The sequence below is a fragment of the Condylostylus longicornis genome, unplaced genomic scaffold (genome assembly GCF_029603195.1).
Source record: "Condylostylus longicornis isolate FDR11 unplaced genomic scaffold, ASM2960319v2 ptg000027l, whole genome shotgun sequence".
NCBI classification, from domain to species: Eukaryota; Metazoa; Arthropoda; class Insecta; order Diptera; family Dolichopodidae; genus Condylostylus; species Condylostylus longicornis.
The window spans coordinates 5,079,351-5,100,115 of record NW_026577996.1 but is presented as its reverse complement, the minus strand read 5'-3'; the positions used below and the strand labels follow the sequence as shown (position 1 = coordinate 5,100,115).

Sequence of the window (20,765 nt, the reverse complement as noted above, 5' to 3'; positions counted from 1 at the left end):
TAGACCGCATCTTTTCTTTCTGCCGTAGACAATCGAAATACTTGAATCTCTTTTACATTGAGCCATAAAATTTTTGTAAGTCTGATCCTAACCTATTTTAGCATGCTACTGCTATGCATTCGCCCACCTGTTGTAAAGTCCTCACAGTCTCGTCCTTTCTAGCAGAAATGGCAGATCTTTTTCTCCGCTTTTTTAAATCTTCAACCGTGAGGCAGTGTCCAGTGAGTACATCCATAATTTCAAATCTGTACGACCAAGTTTGGCCAATTTCCGCACTAATCGACCCTAAGAGACATATAAATTTCTTGGAGTGAGAGAGCCAAGTTAATTGTTCCAATGGTCGACTATGACCCAGTGCTTACAGTCGTTCAGGACCAGCATGACCGTTGACCTACCAATCTCAAAGTATGGCTTCGAAGCAGTGAAGGGAGTGTTTTTGATAATCAACTCCTCGTTTATTCAAATGTTTATCAAATATTGTGGAAGAAACCGTTTAAACTTTTTATAAATTTATATCAAATTTACCTATGTCTAGAATATGAAGAGCATATCCAACATATCATTTTTTTTTATGAAGTGTATGCAGAAATTATACTAAAAGTGATTCAAAAATATAATAAAATATCAAATTAAATAAAAAGTGGTTTCAAATTTTTTCCTTCATTAAATTCCTTATATCTGCATAGCAATATAATTAAATTATCTCTGTTAAAAAAAAAAACAAAACAAGTAGATACTTGTTTCTAACATGCTTACTAATTATTTTATATAGCTACACATTATAATCACCCTGGCAATGATCAAAATGCAAATTAATAACAGCTCAGGTGGAAATTTACTTGTAATGAGTTAAATTAGAAAATAAAAATAATATAATAAACATGTAGTGAGAGCATCAAATTTTGAGAATAACAAAAAAATAAAAATTAAGAGAAAAATAAAACACTTGAGAATGTTAATTAATTACAGACAGAAAAACCATATGTTTGAAAACAACACTTGTTTTTTTTTTTTTTGTTTTTGTTATTTATAATGAAATTTTGTTGAGAATTGAAGAGATTGTTAGGAAAAAACAAAAAAAAAGAGAATAAAATTAAACAAGTTTAATAGAATAAAGCATTGTTAATGTCTGATGAGTGCCATAGGTGTTGTAACTTTTTATACAAGTGAGCACATATGTATTTATCACCCTCTTGTTATTACAATGCTATGATGCTACTGCTGCTGCTGCTGCTATGTTTTGTAGAACGATTTAGTACATTTAAGTGTTGTGTTAAATAAAAAGAGGTGTATAGATTCAAATGTTGTACATAATTTTCAATTTATTTTAATAATATGTGAATAACATAATTTAATATGAATAGAGCTGCCGTTACAGTTGAATAATAATATTTTAAGGCGCATTCTACTTCATTATTTGTTGTTGATTTAACAATAATTTTGTTTGATCGACCAGAAAGAATTTTTTTTACTTAGATTTTTTAAGTAACGGGTATTGATACAACTACTGATAGATGGCAGTATCATAGTTTTGCATTTGATTATACTTGGCGTTTGACAGGTCAATTTCTCGTGTATTATTTTTTATTCTGTCAAAACGTGGTTGATATACCGAGTGTGATTCCGGAGTTGTGATACGAAAGACATTGTTTTTTTTTAACTTATGTATAGAATTTTTAAATCAATATAAAGACGAGTCCTATTGTTTAAAACAACTACTTTTAGAACTCAAGCGGTAACACCTACTTGAAATCAAAAATAAAAATTAGTATATGTTGTGAGAAAAACATTGCTAATTGCATGAATAATTTAATAATAAAAACCAAAAATTTTTAACATAAAGAGTATAGAAGAGAAAATGTGTGTATAATAAAAAATTTTTGAAAAATACTTGTATCATCAATTTAGAACTTTCTCTTAGGAGTTTAGATATAAGATTAATTGAATTTAATTACATTTCATGATGTTTTACATAAAATTTATTAACAAATTCAAAAAGGAGAAATTTTCAAAAGTGCTTGTAAAGAAATTTGGTTAAAATTCTAATTATTTTTATTTTTTTAATCTGGTTTCACTTAATTGTAATTTTAATTACTAATTAAAAATTGAAAAAAAAAATTGTTTTGTAAATGTTATGGCTGCGATTAAAGCAGGCCGCTTTACAGGTCGTACGAAAGGCTTAGAATTTAATTTGGAATCATTATTCGTACAACTCAGTTTTTAACATCACAATACCCAATATTGTTCTCTCATCTAAGATCACACGATGCATATAGTCTAGAGTTGTCAAAACATCAGATTTTGGGGGCCAAATAGTAAATGCAAAACATCAAATTAAATGTAAAATTTTCAATTATTAATTAGTTAAATAGTAAAATATTATGGAAGAGTATTCGAAAGCCAGTCTATCTAAAGTAAAGTACAAGCCAAATCGAATTAATTGACTTTGGCACATCTAACATACTAGGCTAAAAGTTGTAAAAATACCAAAAACCAAACAGGAAAAATTCTTTTTTATTTGCATCAATTAAATTTCTTATAAATAATATTTAATTATAAATAACCAATAATTAAATTGTAATATGAGGAACAGGGAAATTCGGACACAATCCTTGAGAAAATATTTTGCAATAATTCCTGAAATACAAGTTGCAAATAAATTTTATATTATGTTCCGCATTTGCACGCAACAAAACAACTATTTTCGTATCAAAAATAAAAGTACGGGAATGGTAAATCAAACAAACATATTTTATTGAAAATTGAAGAACTAGTATATAGAAAGTAGAACAGGTCAAATAAATCAATGGAATGGAGTGAAATATAAGTGCACTCATTTATATACGTATAGGAAAACTTCATATTTATTAACATACAACTACACACATAGCAATATGAATATGGAAAAATAATATTTTTTTAATTAAATTAAACTGTACAGAAACGATAAACAAGTACAAACTTAAGTGGATCTGTTCAAATACATACACATATATACATAAGTAAAAATATTTACAAGTATCATTGATTTATTTTTTTTTTACTAGTTTTGTATATAAACGAAATAACAAAATACTTTCTTGAAATATTATTATTGTGTTAAGCAAATACAGAGTGGAAGGAAATTTCATTATCATTATTGAACTGGAAGTATAACTATAGCATTAAATATTAAATTAAGTTATAATAAGTATACTTATACTCCTTTAAGGTATAAGGCTTTGTAATAGTAAGACAATATTACTATGCTTAATATTTCTGTCGAAAAAAATAAATCGCTTTCCCGTATTTGCCGAATTTTCGCATTTTGTCAAATTGGAGAACTTATGAACAAAAATTTCGATCTAAAGCAATAATTTCATTTCTGTGATTTTTATGCCAAATTCTCGTTTTCTGTTTGAAAAAGTTAAGAAGAGTATATGAAACTGTTATTGAGAAAATAAATATAAAGCTAAGGGACTAACTGATGTGTCCAACCGAATGAAACGTGTTTGCGTTAGAAATCTTAAACTATTATATAATTGTAAATCTTAAACTGAAACGGTTTACACTCTTTTTGTAGTTTTGAACGATTGACACCTCGATAGGCTCAGCCGATCGCAACTGCCCCATTGTCGGGACAAAATCCATCATTATTTGCGTTTTTTAACAATCGAGAGTGTCATACTCTCCCAGGAGCTATATACTGAGGTCTTTTCATTTTTCCCCGAAGATTCTGTAATTATCTTCAATTCTAGGCCCAGCATACTGATATGGTTTGTACCCTTCATTTACTATTCCACCGATTTTGCAACACATAATATTGATACATTTTCAATGCACACTGTAGTTATGAAATTACTATAATCGTAAAATATATTTTTAATGATAGTTATCTACATATATAATTTATGTATATATAAATGAATGTACATATACCTTAATAATTATTATTTTACGATAATGGACAGAAAACTATTTTAGAAATTTTTCTATAGAATCTATTTCTATTTCTCCTTTCAAATCAAAAAATATGATTGACGGTAATTTTCCTAATTGTAAATAATTTTTTATTATAATATTATGACAATTTATGAAAAACCATTTTCATATGGTTAAGTTCTCACATATGTGTTTTTCCATTTAACTATATATATACTATTATGCATGTATGTGGCTTAGTATAAGGACCTCTTAAACTATTATTATTATGAATTTTGTATAAATATCCTTGTTCTTTAAATAATATATGAGACAAATTAAAATCATATATTTACCTTACTATTTTATTAAATATTTTTTATATTATAATAGATAGTTGTTATATGTATGGAGGTCTGTGCGTGTATGACAAATGGAACCTTCTTTATTGTCATTTTATTTTGTAAAACTATTTTTACTTTAAATATTGTTTTATTATTGGAATGGAATGAGTCTTAAAATATGTTTGTATAAATGGACATATAGAGATAATAACACTTTATACCGTACGTATATAGAATTGTGGTTAAGTAGGAGGAAGCAATATTAATGGTGAATAAAATATGTTCAAAATTATTATAGAATAGGGGTCAGATTGCTCATCATATCTTATATTCTTTATGTATAAATCAGAAGAATTTCTATATAGCAAGTATTGAAGTATTTTATAAATAAATAAATTCAAACTGAAATTTTCTTTAATTATTAATTGAATTTTTAAAATATTTTAAATTCATTAATATCTTTTCCTTAATTAATATTTAAATTAATTTAAAAAAAAATATTAATATTCTTGTTAATTGAAGTTAAAAGTAAAATAATTTTCTTCGAACTGCTCATGCATATTAATTAAAATTTTGAGATAAAAGGATTTCGAAAAATTGGAGCACTTTAATTGAAAACAATTAAAGTCTGTTATAAATCAAGTTTAGTACATAAGAGAGGAATGATACTGTTAATATGCATATACGGGTTCAAGCTTAATATTAGGACCATTACAAGAATCGGTCAAATAAAGTGAGTATATATTCTATATATTAAAATCGCATGAGAAAAAGTATTAAATGACAGCTGTCATTTTATGTTCTCAATTAGAAATATTTTTCTTTTTTGGCTGGAGGACCACCCAAATATTCCAGTTGCGAACGGAGTATTCGGATACCTAACGCCCTCCGGATTATTAAGACTTCAATTAGTATGACAGATCTCTGCTTAGATGGGGGGATAATTTCACCGGTTAAATAATAATAATTTAAAACTCGATGAGTCCGGTACTCACCAAATATCGGATATGTTTAAGCCAATTTTGCCTATGCCGAGAGGAATATCGGGAAAAGCGAATTTTGTCAAGAGACCGAAGGCGAGTACTAGACCTGCATCAAGTCCAAAACCGAAAGTGACACAAGAGCCTAAACCTAGGCCATAGTCGGTAGATAAAAAGCTGTGACAAAGTCAGGCTAATGTAAAGGCGATGATGCAGGTGGGTTTTTAACTACAAGACTGGTCTCAACTTAAAACATATTCCAACGGCAGTCATCAAGCCTTCTCAGAGTGCTTACAGGGAACATCGATAGGCCTTTAAGAATTTAACAAAGATCGGCCGAAATCCAGAGAAACAGAAAACAGGGGTTCACGTGCAGTCAACTTGCAAAACGGCACATTTATACTAATTGCCATATTAACACCATGCCAATTGCCAGGATTTTATATCCCATTTTTTAACATTACAAACAAAGTTATAGATTATAAACACTCTCAATATCCTATAACAACATTTAGTCCGTATGGGGATACAAACACTATTTAACGGTAAACCAATATCTAAATTACACAAAATGTTAATGTAGAGCATAAATGATTTATTTGTACAACATTTACAGCTATATTGTTTTTTGTTATCTATTTACATACCCATTTATTATTGACCATAGTAAAAGTAACCCATTACTTTTTTTGGTAAAAAAAATATTTAAATATAAATTAAATTATTCAAATGTTATTATTATTTTGAAATGGCCGTAAAAATTGAACTAATAAACTATTTAATTTCTGAATTCAAATATATTTTTTTTTATTTATTTTCTTGCTGCTATTATTTTTTATTCGCGTATAATTTGGTTTCATTTACAAATATAATGAGTCTTTTGGGATAAATTTCGCACATTAAATGAAATACAGTTATTATTATATAACCATAAGGTAATTACAAATTATAATATAACAATTATAATTATATATAAATAGACACACATTTATATAAATTTTATTTCAAAAATAAAAAGGGGAAGGAAGAGGTTATGAGAGATCATTATCCATCCTGTTTACATTTTACAGTATAAATAATATAGTGTAGTGTGGCTTCAATCCATTTCAATGGAATAAAAATTGCATATAATTAGGATTCACGCAATATTTTCAATACAATGGGTATTTTAGTTTTAAGGTATTTAGTAATGCTACAAAATTTATTTATACATTTGAAATATTTCATTACATGCTTATTTATTTGTTATAAAATAGTTATAGGTAACTAAATTATTTTCAGGAAATGACTTTTATTACAAATATTTCTCATTTGGGATTGGTTTTCTCTAACATGTTTTGATATTAAATTTAAAATTTTCAAATAAAATTGAAAAATCAAATAAATTTGATATGTAATTAAAAATTGTGAATTATTGTTCTTTTATACTTTTCAGAATAGTCGAATAATAATTATTGAACTTAAATAAAAGTTTGATAACGTTGGTTTAAGTAAAATTAAGTAGCCTTGATGCAAGGATCATAAAATAGTGGATTGTATAAACGGAATCTTTTTTTCTAAGATTTGGATCTTGTTATCAAATATTCAAATCTGTCTTGATTCATAAGAATTAATATTGAACATGTGCAGATTCACATTCTAACAAATATACAGAATCTGTGCGAAGAGATTCACATTCTTGGCAATAATTATCCAAAGTCCCGTAAGAGAAAAATTGGAAGACACAATATGTGAATAACATACTTTGAATTTGAATTTAAATTTGAATTTGAGTTCGGTCCGAATAGGAGTTGTGTCAACCAAGCAAACACATTTCGAATAATAGTTAAACATTCAATAGAATACAGAACACCACTATACATCGACTTCAGCAAGGTTCAATCGGCACAATTAAGCGCGATGCAATACAGGAAACACTAAAATAATCCCAGCAAAATGGTTTGTATGATACGAAAAAGGCGACCACGCGGTAATACATAGATGGAAAACAAGCGAGCCATTCACCACCCAAAAAGGGTTGCAGATTCAAAGAATGTTATCTGAAATATCAGCCTAAAAGATCTGGGTTATACGGATGGCATCGGTCTTCTCTCCCAATACAGAATAAATCAAGAAACTTTGAACAACTTGCCAGATATGTGGTTCCAGAAATAAACATAAACATAACTAAGGCAATGAAAATAAACGCTACTCGCAAAGCCAGTCTGGAAATCAATAGCCAACAAATAGGGAAGCTTCTGTTCATAACACCTGATTGCGGCGCCCACGGGCTACGAAAATGTAGACAACAGACTGAATAAAGCTAGAGCAGCATGAATTAGATTAAAACCAATATGAAAAAGCCGCCAGATATCCATAGCCAATAAGCTAAGAATATTCCGGTCCTGTCTAAAATCGGTTCTCTAAAAAGTTTTTGTATAACAATTTTTTAGTTTCAATCTTCGGAACTACAAAATAATCCAAATATGTTCAATATGCATACGACAATTTACAAAATTAATTTCATTATAATTAAGCAATATAAATAAGGTTATATCGTAAGTACACACATTCATGTTTTGAGTTTATGAAGTCACGTTTACGATAGAGTCATTCAAATTGATTAATAAGTTTTCTCTTCTCTATTTTATTCTTTTTTAAATTTAATATTAAAATTTTCTATTTTTTTTTTTTACCCACACCTATAACGTACGCTCATACGTACATTTTTTTTATTTTAAATGAAGTTAACTGTTAAATTAACATATTTCAGTGGGTTATTACGAAAAATTTCAACAAAATTAAAGTTTATATTTAATCCCAAATTAACTTTGTTTTCTCCTTTATTTTTTTTTTGTAGTTTTACTATTGCTACGAATTGTTCCAGAGTCAGAGTAAAAAAAGAGTGCAAAAAAATAGGGTGGCATTTTGCCCTTCTCGTTTTTTTTTTTTCGTGAACAATTTTACAATTGCAATGATGGTATTTTACACCCCAACAGCTTTTGATTACGCAATTACGTTATCTTTTTTTTTTTTAATTTTTCTTTTCTTTTTTTTATTTTTATTATTCTTTTGTAACTTTTTAAAATAACTTTTAACAAAAATTAATTTTCCAACATTTTCATCTTTTTTTTTTCTCTTTGTTCCTGTTTTTTTCCTCTTTTTGCTTGCAATTGTGATAACAATGAATTGTTTTACATAAAATGCAGTAAATTTTTTGGACTTTATAATATCAGAGTTGATTACCTAGATAAATTCATAGGTTACACAAATTACAATATGCACTGAATTCATATATAAGCATGTATAAATGTACAAGGAGTTGATGAGGGTTGGTGAAAATCAAAAACTAACTATTCCAATTTTGATCAAAAATGAGATAATTGAGTTTTGGAATTTTTAGTTCTAATAATCCATTAAAATGCTATACTTAGTTGGGACCTGAGGAACACAAGTCTTCTTTAGGAGTGTACGAGTATGTTCTAAGGCACATGAGTCTAATATCCACAATTTTAGAAAATTTCAGTATTGCACTTTTACCGCGTTCGATCTGTACCGCAATTAGTGATTTTAATCTCGAAACTTTCCTTAAACCAATACAGCAACTGTTTGTCCTCTTTTTAATGATTCATACAGCAAATTTTTTATCCTCTCTTCAATGCACTCAGAACAGAATTCTTCAGAAGATCTTTTTTACTTTACTTTGCCCTAAAAGCCTTTAAAATACCATTTGTTATAGCACTTAATACTTTGTCCAATTTTTCAATTACGACAAATTTTTCGAAAAGCAATAATTTAATTTTGATATTCGGCTCCACATTTTTGTTTGTAAAATAAAGTTGTGGGCATAAAAATTTGTAAGTAGGAATAGCTTTTCATATTATATTATTATGTATAGGTATATATATATTTGAATACATAAAATTTTATTGAATTTCTGAGCATAAAAATTTTGTAATATGTATGCAAAATATGCAACCACAACATTTTACAGAACAGTTCATTTCAGTTTAATATACAAAATGAATGCACAATATTAATATACATATATATGCGTATACGGGTGCGAATGAATGTATATAAACATTCATAATATACATAGGAATGTGATCAAATATAATAACTTTAAAATGTGTTTCACTTAAGGTGATGTATTTAAGAATGCAAGTTCAAAGGACATAAAATTTTAAATTCGTGTCATTTAACTGAAACAGTTTGACAGATGTGTCTTAATACAACAAGTTTGATAGTGCAATTTCAAAATCTTAACGAATTTAATGCAGGTCTTTTTTGCAGGCGATGAAAATTTTGTGAAAGTTTGATATACATAAATTGTTATACATTTTATTTGACACTAAACTTTCTTCAACGAAAATAAATATATTTTTTTCAATATTACTCAAATCAAATTGGCAGAAACTAAAATATTGCTCGCAGATTCACATTTTTGTAAAAGTATAATAATAATGTTTGATTCTTAAACGCAATGTGTAAAATGTATGTTTCTTAAATTGTCGGAATATAACCATCAAACATTTTGTATTGTATGATATCACCTCAAAATTCTTAATGATTTTTTTAAGTTTTGGTTTTGCAGCGGAAACTTCCATAAAAATTATCTCTAATCAAAGCATAACAAATATTTCTGAAAAATTTAATGCGAGTTCAAATTTAAATATTGTTCAATCATACTCAATCAAATTTCGATTAAATTCAAACATGTTGGATTATAAACAATTCTTAAGAAATTGTTGTAATTTAAAGTTAATTTGATTAAACAATGACGCATTGGAAATAGTGTTGTCATCACTGTAATAATTCTATTCAGTTGTTTGTAAGTTAAACGAACCACCTTCTACAAATATCATTTATGTACGTATATTATGAAAATACTTTAATTTTTGTATAAAAAGTCCAATACTATCATAAACTTTAATTATCTTTATTAGATTAATTGCTAAAGATAGGTGAATTGTAGGCGAAATAACGTAATGTTTTTAATATCTACACCACTAGATACGTACGTTTGCAGCTACATACGAGTATTATACGAGGGTGGATAAAGGAAAATATTCGAAAGCCAAATGAGAACACTAAAAGAAATTAATATACACACCTTTATACAGACCTATATACAAGAATATATAATTAGTCTATGTGTTTATTATGCATGTATGTACATACTATGCAAGTGTAACTTAAAAAGCATTCTCTTACTTAAATTTTTATATATTTTCAGATAAAAGGTTCATTTTATAATAAAATTAACTCATGTGAAATGAATCCCTTTTTTAAGTCAGGTATTTTAGTGGAAAAGAATATACGCATTTTGTTTTTGCTCTTTTTTTTTTTTTTGTTTTTGTTTAAATATTGAAAAATTTATTTGATGTTTAATGCAATTGAGTTGAAATTATGTTGCAATATCGGTATAATATTATTGGATATAATAAGAGCCTATAATAATACAAGAATAAAATTTTATTTTAAAAGTGTCATTTGCATTCCTTATACACATAATACCATAAAACGAATTCCAACATTATTGCAATTTAATTCTTGTTTCTAGATACAAGTGGATACGTTTAGATAAATTTTCATCTAGTTATTCAAATTTAGATCGGAATAGAATATAGAATTTATATTCTATAAAAAAACAAACTAGAAAATTTTATAATTTTAATTAAATATTAAAATTACATATAAAATTTTCTCATTTTTAAAATTAGTTGAAAATGTGAGATTAAAAATAATATATAGATTAAAATTGTTAATAAAGTGCAAAATTAATTTTATATTCAAAAAAAGAAAGAAAAAAATACTTTTATCTCTATTTAACCATAATATTTTATTCACTTAATTGCAATTAAAAATTAAAATAATATGATCAAAGAGAATTTATTGTATTTTGCATATTTTCAGGCGATTTAGATTTTTTTTATTTAATTGGAATATTGGATTGATGAAATATCAATAACATGTAGCTACGTTAATTTCATATTGTTGTATTTGTTTTTACAGTTATTAAGAATAATTAATTGTAAAAAAAATTACACTGGTTTAGGTCTTTGTTGTTCTGTATAGTAGCGAACTCTGGTTGGCCTGTAACTTATGTGTTTCTGAGAAAGAGCTATATGTGTTTTAAATTATAATTCCACAATATGTGGAACAATATTCCACATTATGTGAAATTGTAGCAATAAGAGATTTAGTACCTTTCAATATTATTCTACAAAATAAATTTTTCAAATATTTCCGAGACCAGTACATAAAATTTAATATGATGCTAAATCTTTTGATAAACAAACGGTATAGAATTACAGAACGTTAACAAAATTTGGTGAAATTTTATAGTTCAAGCAGAGATTGTAAACATCAACCAGACGATTGACGATGTTCATCAATTAATAAATGAAAAAATGTCATACTATCTATAAAATGACACTTGATTATTGAAGATTTAGAACCATTTCCGAATTTCTTCTTTTAATTTAATGATTTCAAATTTTTTCTTTTAGAACTGAGAGATTGGAAACAAACTGTATTGATTTTATTGTCAGTATAATATTAACGTACTTCAAAAACTTCCCAAATATTTCAAGGATAATATTGTACAATTCATTTCTCAGGATACAAGTGATTCATATATAAAGAGTTCATATCATAGTTACTATTTATAAGCATTTGTAATAGATCATCTTTTCTATTATGATCGTATATAGATTCTATGTTATCATATACAAGAAAGCAATAAATACTTAAGTACTTTCAAAAAAATATTTCATTTCGATTTTAAAATGGACTCTACTCAATAATTGAAATTTAACATGGTTAATTCCATTTTAAGCTCTTAAGAACCAAATAAAAAGATAAAATTCTCTAACGAATTTTATTTTTTTGTTTCAGAATTAAAATGAAAATGTTAAAAAAAAAAATAGGAAAATTTTTTTTCAAAAGAAAAAATTTGTGTTAAAATCAAAATTTTTCAATTTGAATTCGATGATTTGTAAATTTCGAAATAATTTGGAAAATATTTCATTTTGTTTTCTTGTTTTTCTTGTACTGGTCTTGCCATTTTATTTTTCTGCTTGTTTTCTTATTTTCAACAACAAAAATATATTTTTTTGAAGCCAATTAATCGCTTCAATAGTTCAATAATTGATTGTCGAATTCAAAAATTTTTAGCATTATAATGTCGAAAATATATATATGTATATACAAACTGAAATTTTATAATAAATCGAATAGACAAATAAAAAATAATCGAAAATGGAAAAATTAAGGAGAAAATATAACAAAATTTTCTACAAAATATCTACATACGCTTAAATAATATAACAAACTATAATACGAATGCATAATATTGTGTATATCAGTTATGCATATGTGTATAAGAATGTGTATATGGTGTTATCAGAGTTATATTTCACGGTAATATCCTTAAAATATATTTATAAGTATGTATATTAGGTTTGGTATGGTAAAACATAGAAAATTATAATAATTATGAATTCATGCAAAAATTTATTTTAAAAGGAATTAACACTTGAATGAGAAATAAAATTTTATATGTTGTCTGCCTGCCTGCCCGCTTGCCATGTTATCTACTGTTATAGTACTATCATCTAGTGTTAATATTAATGTAGCATTGCATTTTTAACAATTCACAATAATGAAATTTATTTTAAATGTTTTTGATTTTTATAACAAATAGATATGGTAAAAAAAAAATAAAAAAAATTATTAGAATTCAAAATGGCCGAAAATTTTTTTAATATTTCTAATAATAATGAATTTGATTAAATTTTAAAATTTTATATTCGTTTTGTACATTTAATTTTATAAACATGGAATAAATAAAATAGGATCCTGATTCCTGAATAGGCACATAATTTGAATAATTATATACTCCTCTCTTATTTTCATTCTCTTATATATTTCAATTAATATTATTACTTACTACATTATAATATTCTCTGCTACTTTTGTATATATTCACGAAATCGAGAGAATTTCATGTCGCTTCCTAATTCTAAACATGTAATTTTAATCATAGGTCGGTAGGGAGAACGTAAATTACAAAAAAAATGTACTTGTAGCAGAGTTGCGCCAATTTTTTATTATTCGAAAAATTTATAGTTTATTCTAATTAATTTATTCATAAGAATATTATTTTATTCTAATAATTAATATGAGCTTACTCATGTATTAGTTCAATATGATTCATCCCTACTTCAGTGGCTTACGCAAAAAATAAATTCATCAAACATTATCGTATTTTTTGATCGTAAGTTTTTCTTATCGTAAGATTCAGCAATATTTCTAAATTACAAAATCTGGGTACTGTGAGGAAAAAATCAATTAATGATAAGAAATTCTGTCATTATAAGTGTTATATTTTGTTCTTTTCTACATAACTTACATTGATTATTAAAAATACAAAAATTTTTTCTTAGTGTATAAATTAAAAAAATAGGGTGGGGGGAAATTGTATTACAAATACTTATTCTGTTTATAGTTTTAATATTATCATATATTAAAATCTTTTTATGTATACATATGTTAATTAAACAAAATAATTAACTTTAATTATATTGTATGATTATTTTGGAAAATCTGTTATACAAGTATACGTTTTTTCTTTAAAGTGATAATTAAAAAAAAAATTTTTTTTGTTTCTTTTACAGAATATTAAAATCAACAAGATGGAAAATTAAAATCCAATTATGAATTTAAAGAGAAAATAAATTAAAGTGAAATAATAATTATTATATAACTTTTAAGTTCAATCAAGTGTGTAATTAATTCATGTACTCACATATTATATAGAGTATTTCTACCAATAAGAAAATTAAAATTTTTTGTGTAATGTAAGATTTTTGAATGTTATGGAAATTCTGAAATTGCCTAATTTCTGAATAATTTTAAATTATTATTAAAGAGTAGTTGCTATAGATGCAGGCTGCTAATAAATTAGAGAAAGTATGTTCAATTCACATTTAAAGTGTTTTAAACTCTGCACTCTTTTAACTACGTGTTTTGTCAATTCGGAATCTCTATGTATAAGAAAATGGAAATGGAACGTTAAATTTTCATTTAAGTCTCTTTTATATTAGAAAATCTGCAAAAAAATCATTACCATCCTTTATATTACGGGGCTTGGAGTGAGTATTTTGCCATTTTTTTTATAGTTTTTCAATAAATCTTAATTATTAACAATGTAGTCTTAATCCAATTGATTCCTTGATATTATTATTTCCATTTTTTTTTAATTTTTAAAATAAACTTATAAAATATTTTTTTTCAAAATTATTTTCTGCTTTTGCATCCCATATTTTTTTATATAGCAAAGTAATTGGTTATTATTCTTAAGAGGATTATGTACTTATATAAAGTAAGCATAAGACTTTAAAAGAGGTAAAAATAAGTTTGCAAACTTTTAATTTGTTATTGAACAGGATAAAGATAAAGCGAGTTAAAGTTTCTATTTCCTTAATAACAAAAAAAATGCAAATCTATTGTGTAGTCTAGAAGAATTTTAATGGTTTGTTTGAAATCAACAATTATTATTGCAAAGCACAACACAATATTTACGAAATTTTTAAATAAAAATGCAAACAATTTGATTTTATACAGTTTTAATTTTAGAAAATTGAAATAATTTTAATATTGGTCGAAAAACCCCATAAAGTATGCTACTAAATTAAAATTGTAGCTTTAAATTCAACACAAAAACATTTTTATTCCTCATTTTTTTTCCAATAATTGAACGGTTAGACCGGCCCGGCCCGACCCGGCCGCCTTATTGTAATTTACATTTAGCACGATTTGGGAAATCACAAACCTTAAATAAATTAAATGACAAATTGATTAACTTAGTACGAATTTCAAAAAATTTATAATATTACGAATTATAAAACCCTTACCAATAATTTAGGATTAAAATGTAATTTATGTGGACATTCTTTTAAAATTGGTTCACCAGCATCACAATGATAATATTGACTACAATTTTTTGGATTAGGTAATAGAACAGCTTCAGAACTTTCAGATACTTCTGGACATTTTATATTAGCCGAATAAGCAAATGATGTAATTGCAATTATTACAAATATAATTGAAGAAATTAAAATTTTCATTTTTGCAAAAAAAAAAGTTAATCGAAAATTCTTGAATTAATTTTTACACTCAAACTCAAATATTTAAGAAATAACTAAAATTATTGATGTGTAAAAACTTATATATATAGAATGGGAAGAGTTAAAAAAAATTTAAAAAATAAAATATTTCTAATTTGCATAAAAAAAAATTAAAAAACAGTGCAGCTTTTAATTGTTATCAGATAAAGTAAATAAATTCTTTAATTGAATGAATTCAGAGAATTTTTCTATTTATTTTCAATCTTGAAGTATAAATACAGGTGTTTTTCAAAATCAAATAAAAGCTGTTCATTATAGCGGAATTTTTTTTTTCTGTCGGGGACCGAGACCCTTGGGTCCTCCTAACGTCGATCCATAGAATCTTTTGTGATTCCCATCACCACCTACATTAGCTGTATACCTAGGCCTCTGACAAACCGCAGTATGGCAGCCACATCAAAGCCCTCCCCGAAGCATCTCAGTCGCAGGCGAGCAACCACCTCGCACTCACACAGTAAGTGCTCCATGGTTTCGTCCTCTTCCAGGCATAAACGGCAGACTTCGTCCGCCACCCTGACCATCCCTTTCACTACCCTTGAGAGGCAGTGTCCAGTGAGTCCAGTGAGTATAGCGGAATTTAATAAATAAGTTTAATTAAGATGCATAATTGAGCACAAATCCACAAATTTAAAATTACGATTGTGAGCAAAAATTTATGTGCGCGACTATGATTAAGTTCATAGTCGCGCACATAAATCAAGATCGCAAGTTCTCCCCTAAAATTTTTGAGAATGTGTAACAATATTACAAAATTTCCTTTTGAATGAACCAAAACCATTTTTTGTTTGAATTTAGACAAGCAGATTTGTACAATTTCCAAGTAAATTTTTGGAACGTCAAGCATTTTAATTATTTTTCGAATAATTTTTAAAATAAATTTTCTTCTAATCTCGTCTAAATTAAATTATATTAATAAAAAGAATTTGTAAAGTCTTTGATAATTAAGTTTCACTTAAGACTTTGGATTCTTAAACTTTTAAAGAAATTCCTCTTAAAATATTCTTTCGTATTAATTTTACACAATACAAGTAAAATTTAAATATTTTATAAAATTAAAGGAAACACTATTGAGTTTCTATCTACTACGTTTCTATTTAAATTTAATAAATTTTTTTTTTATTAATATCACATTGCTGCTTTTTAACTATATACTCTCTCTTATATTCTATTCCTACTCTCTATACATAATATTATACTCTCTTTTTGTACCTTTTTTTGTTTTCCACTCATATAAATAACGGGTTGTTTATATTTCGATTTGATTTTTATTGTTTGACACTTTAATTTTACATAACAATCTTTAGTAAGCCCGATTTTGATATGGTTGGTTCCTGAACGATTTGCAAAGCGTGCGCCCCAAGTGTGCTCATTGCAAATGATTACTTTGCATATATATGGTAGATATGGCGCTGATTGCCCGAGGTATCAAAGACTTAGTTTGGTTTTTTATTTCATAATAGAACTACGCAAGTTATTGTTATTTAGCAACATTTAAATTAAGAATGAGATATCAATTGGTTGATTGTGTTACACGATAAAACCCTACCAGATCATTTTTTTTTGGAGTTCTTATACACAGGTCATTATAATATATAGATCATGAACCATGCATTGTTCGAAAAACAAAATGTAACCTGTTATTTCAGCTGTGAACGCGGAACCTATATATTTCAGCTAACATTCCAACAGAAGTCTAAAGGTGTGTTTCAAAAATGGACTCTTCGAATGGATCACTAAAATCCTTATATTTATACCCGTACGAACGTATTTTCGGAGGTTATTATAAATTTGCTATAACTTAATTAATAAAACTTAAAAAATAATATTAATGTCTACAATATACACATATAAGTGTATGTTTTTGATCAGTGTCGAATTCTGAGTCGAATTAACCATATCTGTCTGTCTGTCCGTTCGGCCCAACGATAGCTCAAAAACTAATTGAGGTAAGCTCACCAAATTTTCACAAATTATGTATTATAGTAAATACTGGAATTGTATTTAAATTAGAAGTTATTGAGACGGGTAGGTAGACGAGACGGAGAAGTTCGGGTAGCTGCCCTACAAAAGCTATTTGGTTGTATTTTAGAAATTATTGTAGCAGCCATATAACTTTGAAGGTGATTTAGTAGTATATTATGGAAACTACTGAAATTACTAAGAGTTGATTTTAAAGTTTTTTTAGAAACTCACCCATTACAAAATGAAGAGCATCAACTTTTATACGATTTTATACGTTTTCGATTGTTTTTTTTTTCTTTTAAAATTTTATTAAATTTTATGAAGAATATTTTGCTTTTATAAAATTAACTGATGACATTCCGTATGCATTTTCTATTTTATATATAGAAGATTTTTATATTATTTTTATTCTTTTGTGGTATTCAACAATTTTTTTTATTTTTTATAAAAATAAAACAATGTCTCTTAAAAACAAAAGGACTAAAAATTATTATATTATAAAAGTCATTCTTTTCAAACTTTTATATACACTTACAAACTATTCTACTACTTGTTTTTAATATAATACTTATAATATGCTGTCAAGAACCGACGGTACATTTGAACAAACGTACCTATACATATATACTACATTAAAATGTCGTATACGGGTACAATATTACCTTTGTTTTTAATGAAATCATATTTCCATGTTTGTACTTGTATGGCATAAGACAAAAGTTTCAAAGGATGCCGCCATTCAAAAAATTCAGAAAGGTTAAACTATAATATAAATCATTTAGGTATACACATAATATAGTTTCCTGGATTTTATTTCTATTTCTTTCTCTTTCACTCTCTCCATTTTTGTTTTGGCTTGGTTTTCTGTTATTTCTGAATGTCTTTTAGTGGAATTATATATATAAAATAAAAATGAAGAATAGAATTATAAAAAATAATATAAAAAGAAGAAAAAATAAACGAGTTCCTGAATTTTTTTTTTCTTTTCATTCTTGTGTTCGAAAAACACACAAACAAAAAGCAAACTAACAAATAAACTAACAAACAAAGAGTAGAAAAAAAAAATTTACATAAATCTTTTCAGACGATTGTCTGAAGGTACAATAAAGTGGCTGTTATTACAGGATCATTTTTAGAATAAGTTGTTAAAAAAAAATGCATACTTTATTCTTATTCGTTTTCTTTATTTTCTCGCTATCTTGTAAGTTCTGGCTTTATGTCTAGCTACATACATAAATGTATGTAAACATTCAAATATTCTTCCACAGAAGTAGTGTATAAAAGTGTACTATATATACATAATAAGAGCCATATTACAATAATAATGTTCATAACCCTAAAACACTAAAATACTATTCATAAAAAATGTCTCACAAACGCACACATACAAATATAACTTTTGAAAAATGATACTTTTCTATAAACAATCCTTGAAATTTTATTGGATTGTAGGATTTTAAACTACTTCTTTTTTTTTTCAGTGTTTTATTTTAACTATTATTATTAATATAATTTAATATTTTTTATAAATGTATAGAAGAATAGAATATTAAGAAAGTGCTTAACATTGTTAAAGCACATTTTATTTCAAACATGTTGTAAATTGTGCTTCATACTTGTTTTATGAAGGACAATTATTTAAAAAAATATTTTTAAGAAATATGTATTCAAAATCGTTGGTGTTTTTTCAATTAACTTCATTATTATTATAATTAATTCCTTTATAAAATTTCTGGGAAACTGTTAGGAGGAGGGGCCGAGATTTGTACGGTTTTAATCCAAATGATTAGGCTAAAAATCCCAAGGTTTAATTTAAAAATAAAATTAATTAAAAATTTTCTAAACAGTTTTGTTAATAATTTCTGAAAAAAAATTAATTATATTTGCTTTCTTTTAATTTTGACAATGATTCCGAACTCTTTAGAAATTTAGAACTGTCTAGTTGACCAAAATTTGGCAGACCATTTAAAAATTGAAATCCGAATATAAAACAAAATTTCATATATTCAAAGTCGGCTATACGATCATGTTAATTTAAATCTAAGTCAGATGTTATTTTATTTAAAATATTATACTCTTTGAAGGTATTCTGGGTATTGACAAGGTATACATTTGAGGTATGACCATAAAAGGACGTTTAATATTTGATTTTATCACATAGACCTACGATGGAATTGGTGTCGATTAACTTTTTCATACCATATTATTTTCTTAATTGAATAAAACTCTTTCCATTTCGTATAATTATTATATCCAATTGAATATTTGCAATCTATTATACGAACTTCATATTTGTTATATTGAGCTATTGATAATGCCATTTTGAAATTTTTTATTCTCATTTTGATACTAGCTTAACATTAACACTCTCTTGCATTAATCACACATTTGGAATCAAAATCAGATTAAATAATATACTAAATTTTATTAGAATTGCTTACATACATATTTGCTTATACACAATTTTCAATAATTATATTTCAATTTTAAGTTAAAAATTAAAATTTTATAACAGTTTGTGATACAAATAAAAATTTTGTTCCACACTAGTTATAACAACTACTAACTAATATAACAACAAACTGAAAAATTTTATATTTAATTAATGCATAAATTTAGGCTAAAGTTTTCTTTTTATGATGATAAAAAAAAAATGTCACATGAAAATTATTATTTTCTTATTATTGAATTACAATTGACGTAATCACCTGACTTTATCTATGTGCTTATACAGCATAATTATTATTTCATTTGAATTTCGGCCACAAAACAAAAAAAAAAATTGCAATAGTAAAATATTTGTTTTACTCGTGATATACGTATAAATTAATTTAATTTCATATACACTTGTTTATTACAAATAAATTAACTTTAAACATTGGGAAAACAAATTTTTTATTACAAAATAAATCATGCTTTCGATCTTATATTCGAGTACATTTGATGTCCCGAAAATGCTAATAGCAATACATAAAAACCAGCAGCAATCCAACAATTTAAAGCATTTTGTTCATATAATTCATCTGCTCTTTTATATACTTTCTCAATATCATTATCAAAGATTTTTTCAATTTCTTCTGGTAGACCAATATCTTCAAGTAATGCCACACTTCTTATATAAAAGAATACTCCCATTAATGTTAATTGAATAATTCCCCATACAGAAAGTATTAATCCACATAGAGAACACTTTGGTCCGCAAATTTTCATTTTTAAACTATTGTTTTGTAAATATATAATTAGGTAAATATAATATTTCCGATATAATGAGTTAGTCTATATGGGACTTTTCAAAGAAGGTATAGATTTTAAACTGACAATTGAATACTAAATTTCCACTATTCATAAAATTTAATCGAAAATAATTTTTATGTTCTCTTTTCTCTTTCAAATTGATAATAAAA

General features: G+C 25.9%; 2 protein-coding genes across 2 annotated transcripts; both read right to left on the bottom strand.

The window, feature by feature from the left end:
- Positions 1–14,716: 14,716 nt before the first annotated feature.
- On the bottom strand, positions 14,717–15,398 carry LOC129607546 (peritrophin-1-like). Its single transcript, XM_055518594.1, has 2 exons — positions 15,127–15,398; positions 14,717–15,044 (listed from the first exon to the last, which is right to left on the bottom strand). Exons 1-2 carry the CDS (start codon positions 15,337–15,339, stop codon positions 15,003–15,005), a joined length of 255 nt encoding a protein of 84 aa, XP_055374569.1. The 5' UTR covers positions 15,340–15,398; the 3' UTR covers positions 14,717–15,002.
- Positions 15,399–20,143: 4,745 nt separating this feature from the next.
- Positions 20,144–20,665, bottom strand: LOC129607300 (ribonuclease kappa-B-like). Its single transcript, XM_055518201.1, has one exon. It carries the CDS (start codon positions 20,569–20,571, stop codon positions 20,272–20,274), a length of 300 nt encoding a protein of 99 aa, XP_055374176.1. The 5' UTR covers positions 20,572–20,665; the 3' UTR covers positions 20,144–20,271.
- Positions 20,666–20,765: the final 100 nt, after the last annotated feature.

Bases quoted from the DNA above. Each gene is read 5' to 3' on its own strand.
- LOC129607546 (XM_055518594.1), bottom strand. From the start codon at position 15,339: ATGAAAATTTTAATTTCTTCAATTATATTTGTAATAATTGCAATTACA. The intron at 15,045-15,126 runs GTAAGGGTTTTA...AATTTATTTAAG, and splicing joins ATTTTAATCCTAAATTATTG to GTTTGTGATTTCCCAAATCG.
- LOC129607300 (XM_055518201.1), bottom strand. From the start codon at position 20,571: ATGAAAATTTGCGGACCAAAGTGTTCTCTATGTGGATTAATACTTTCT.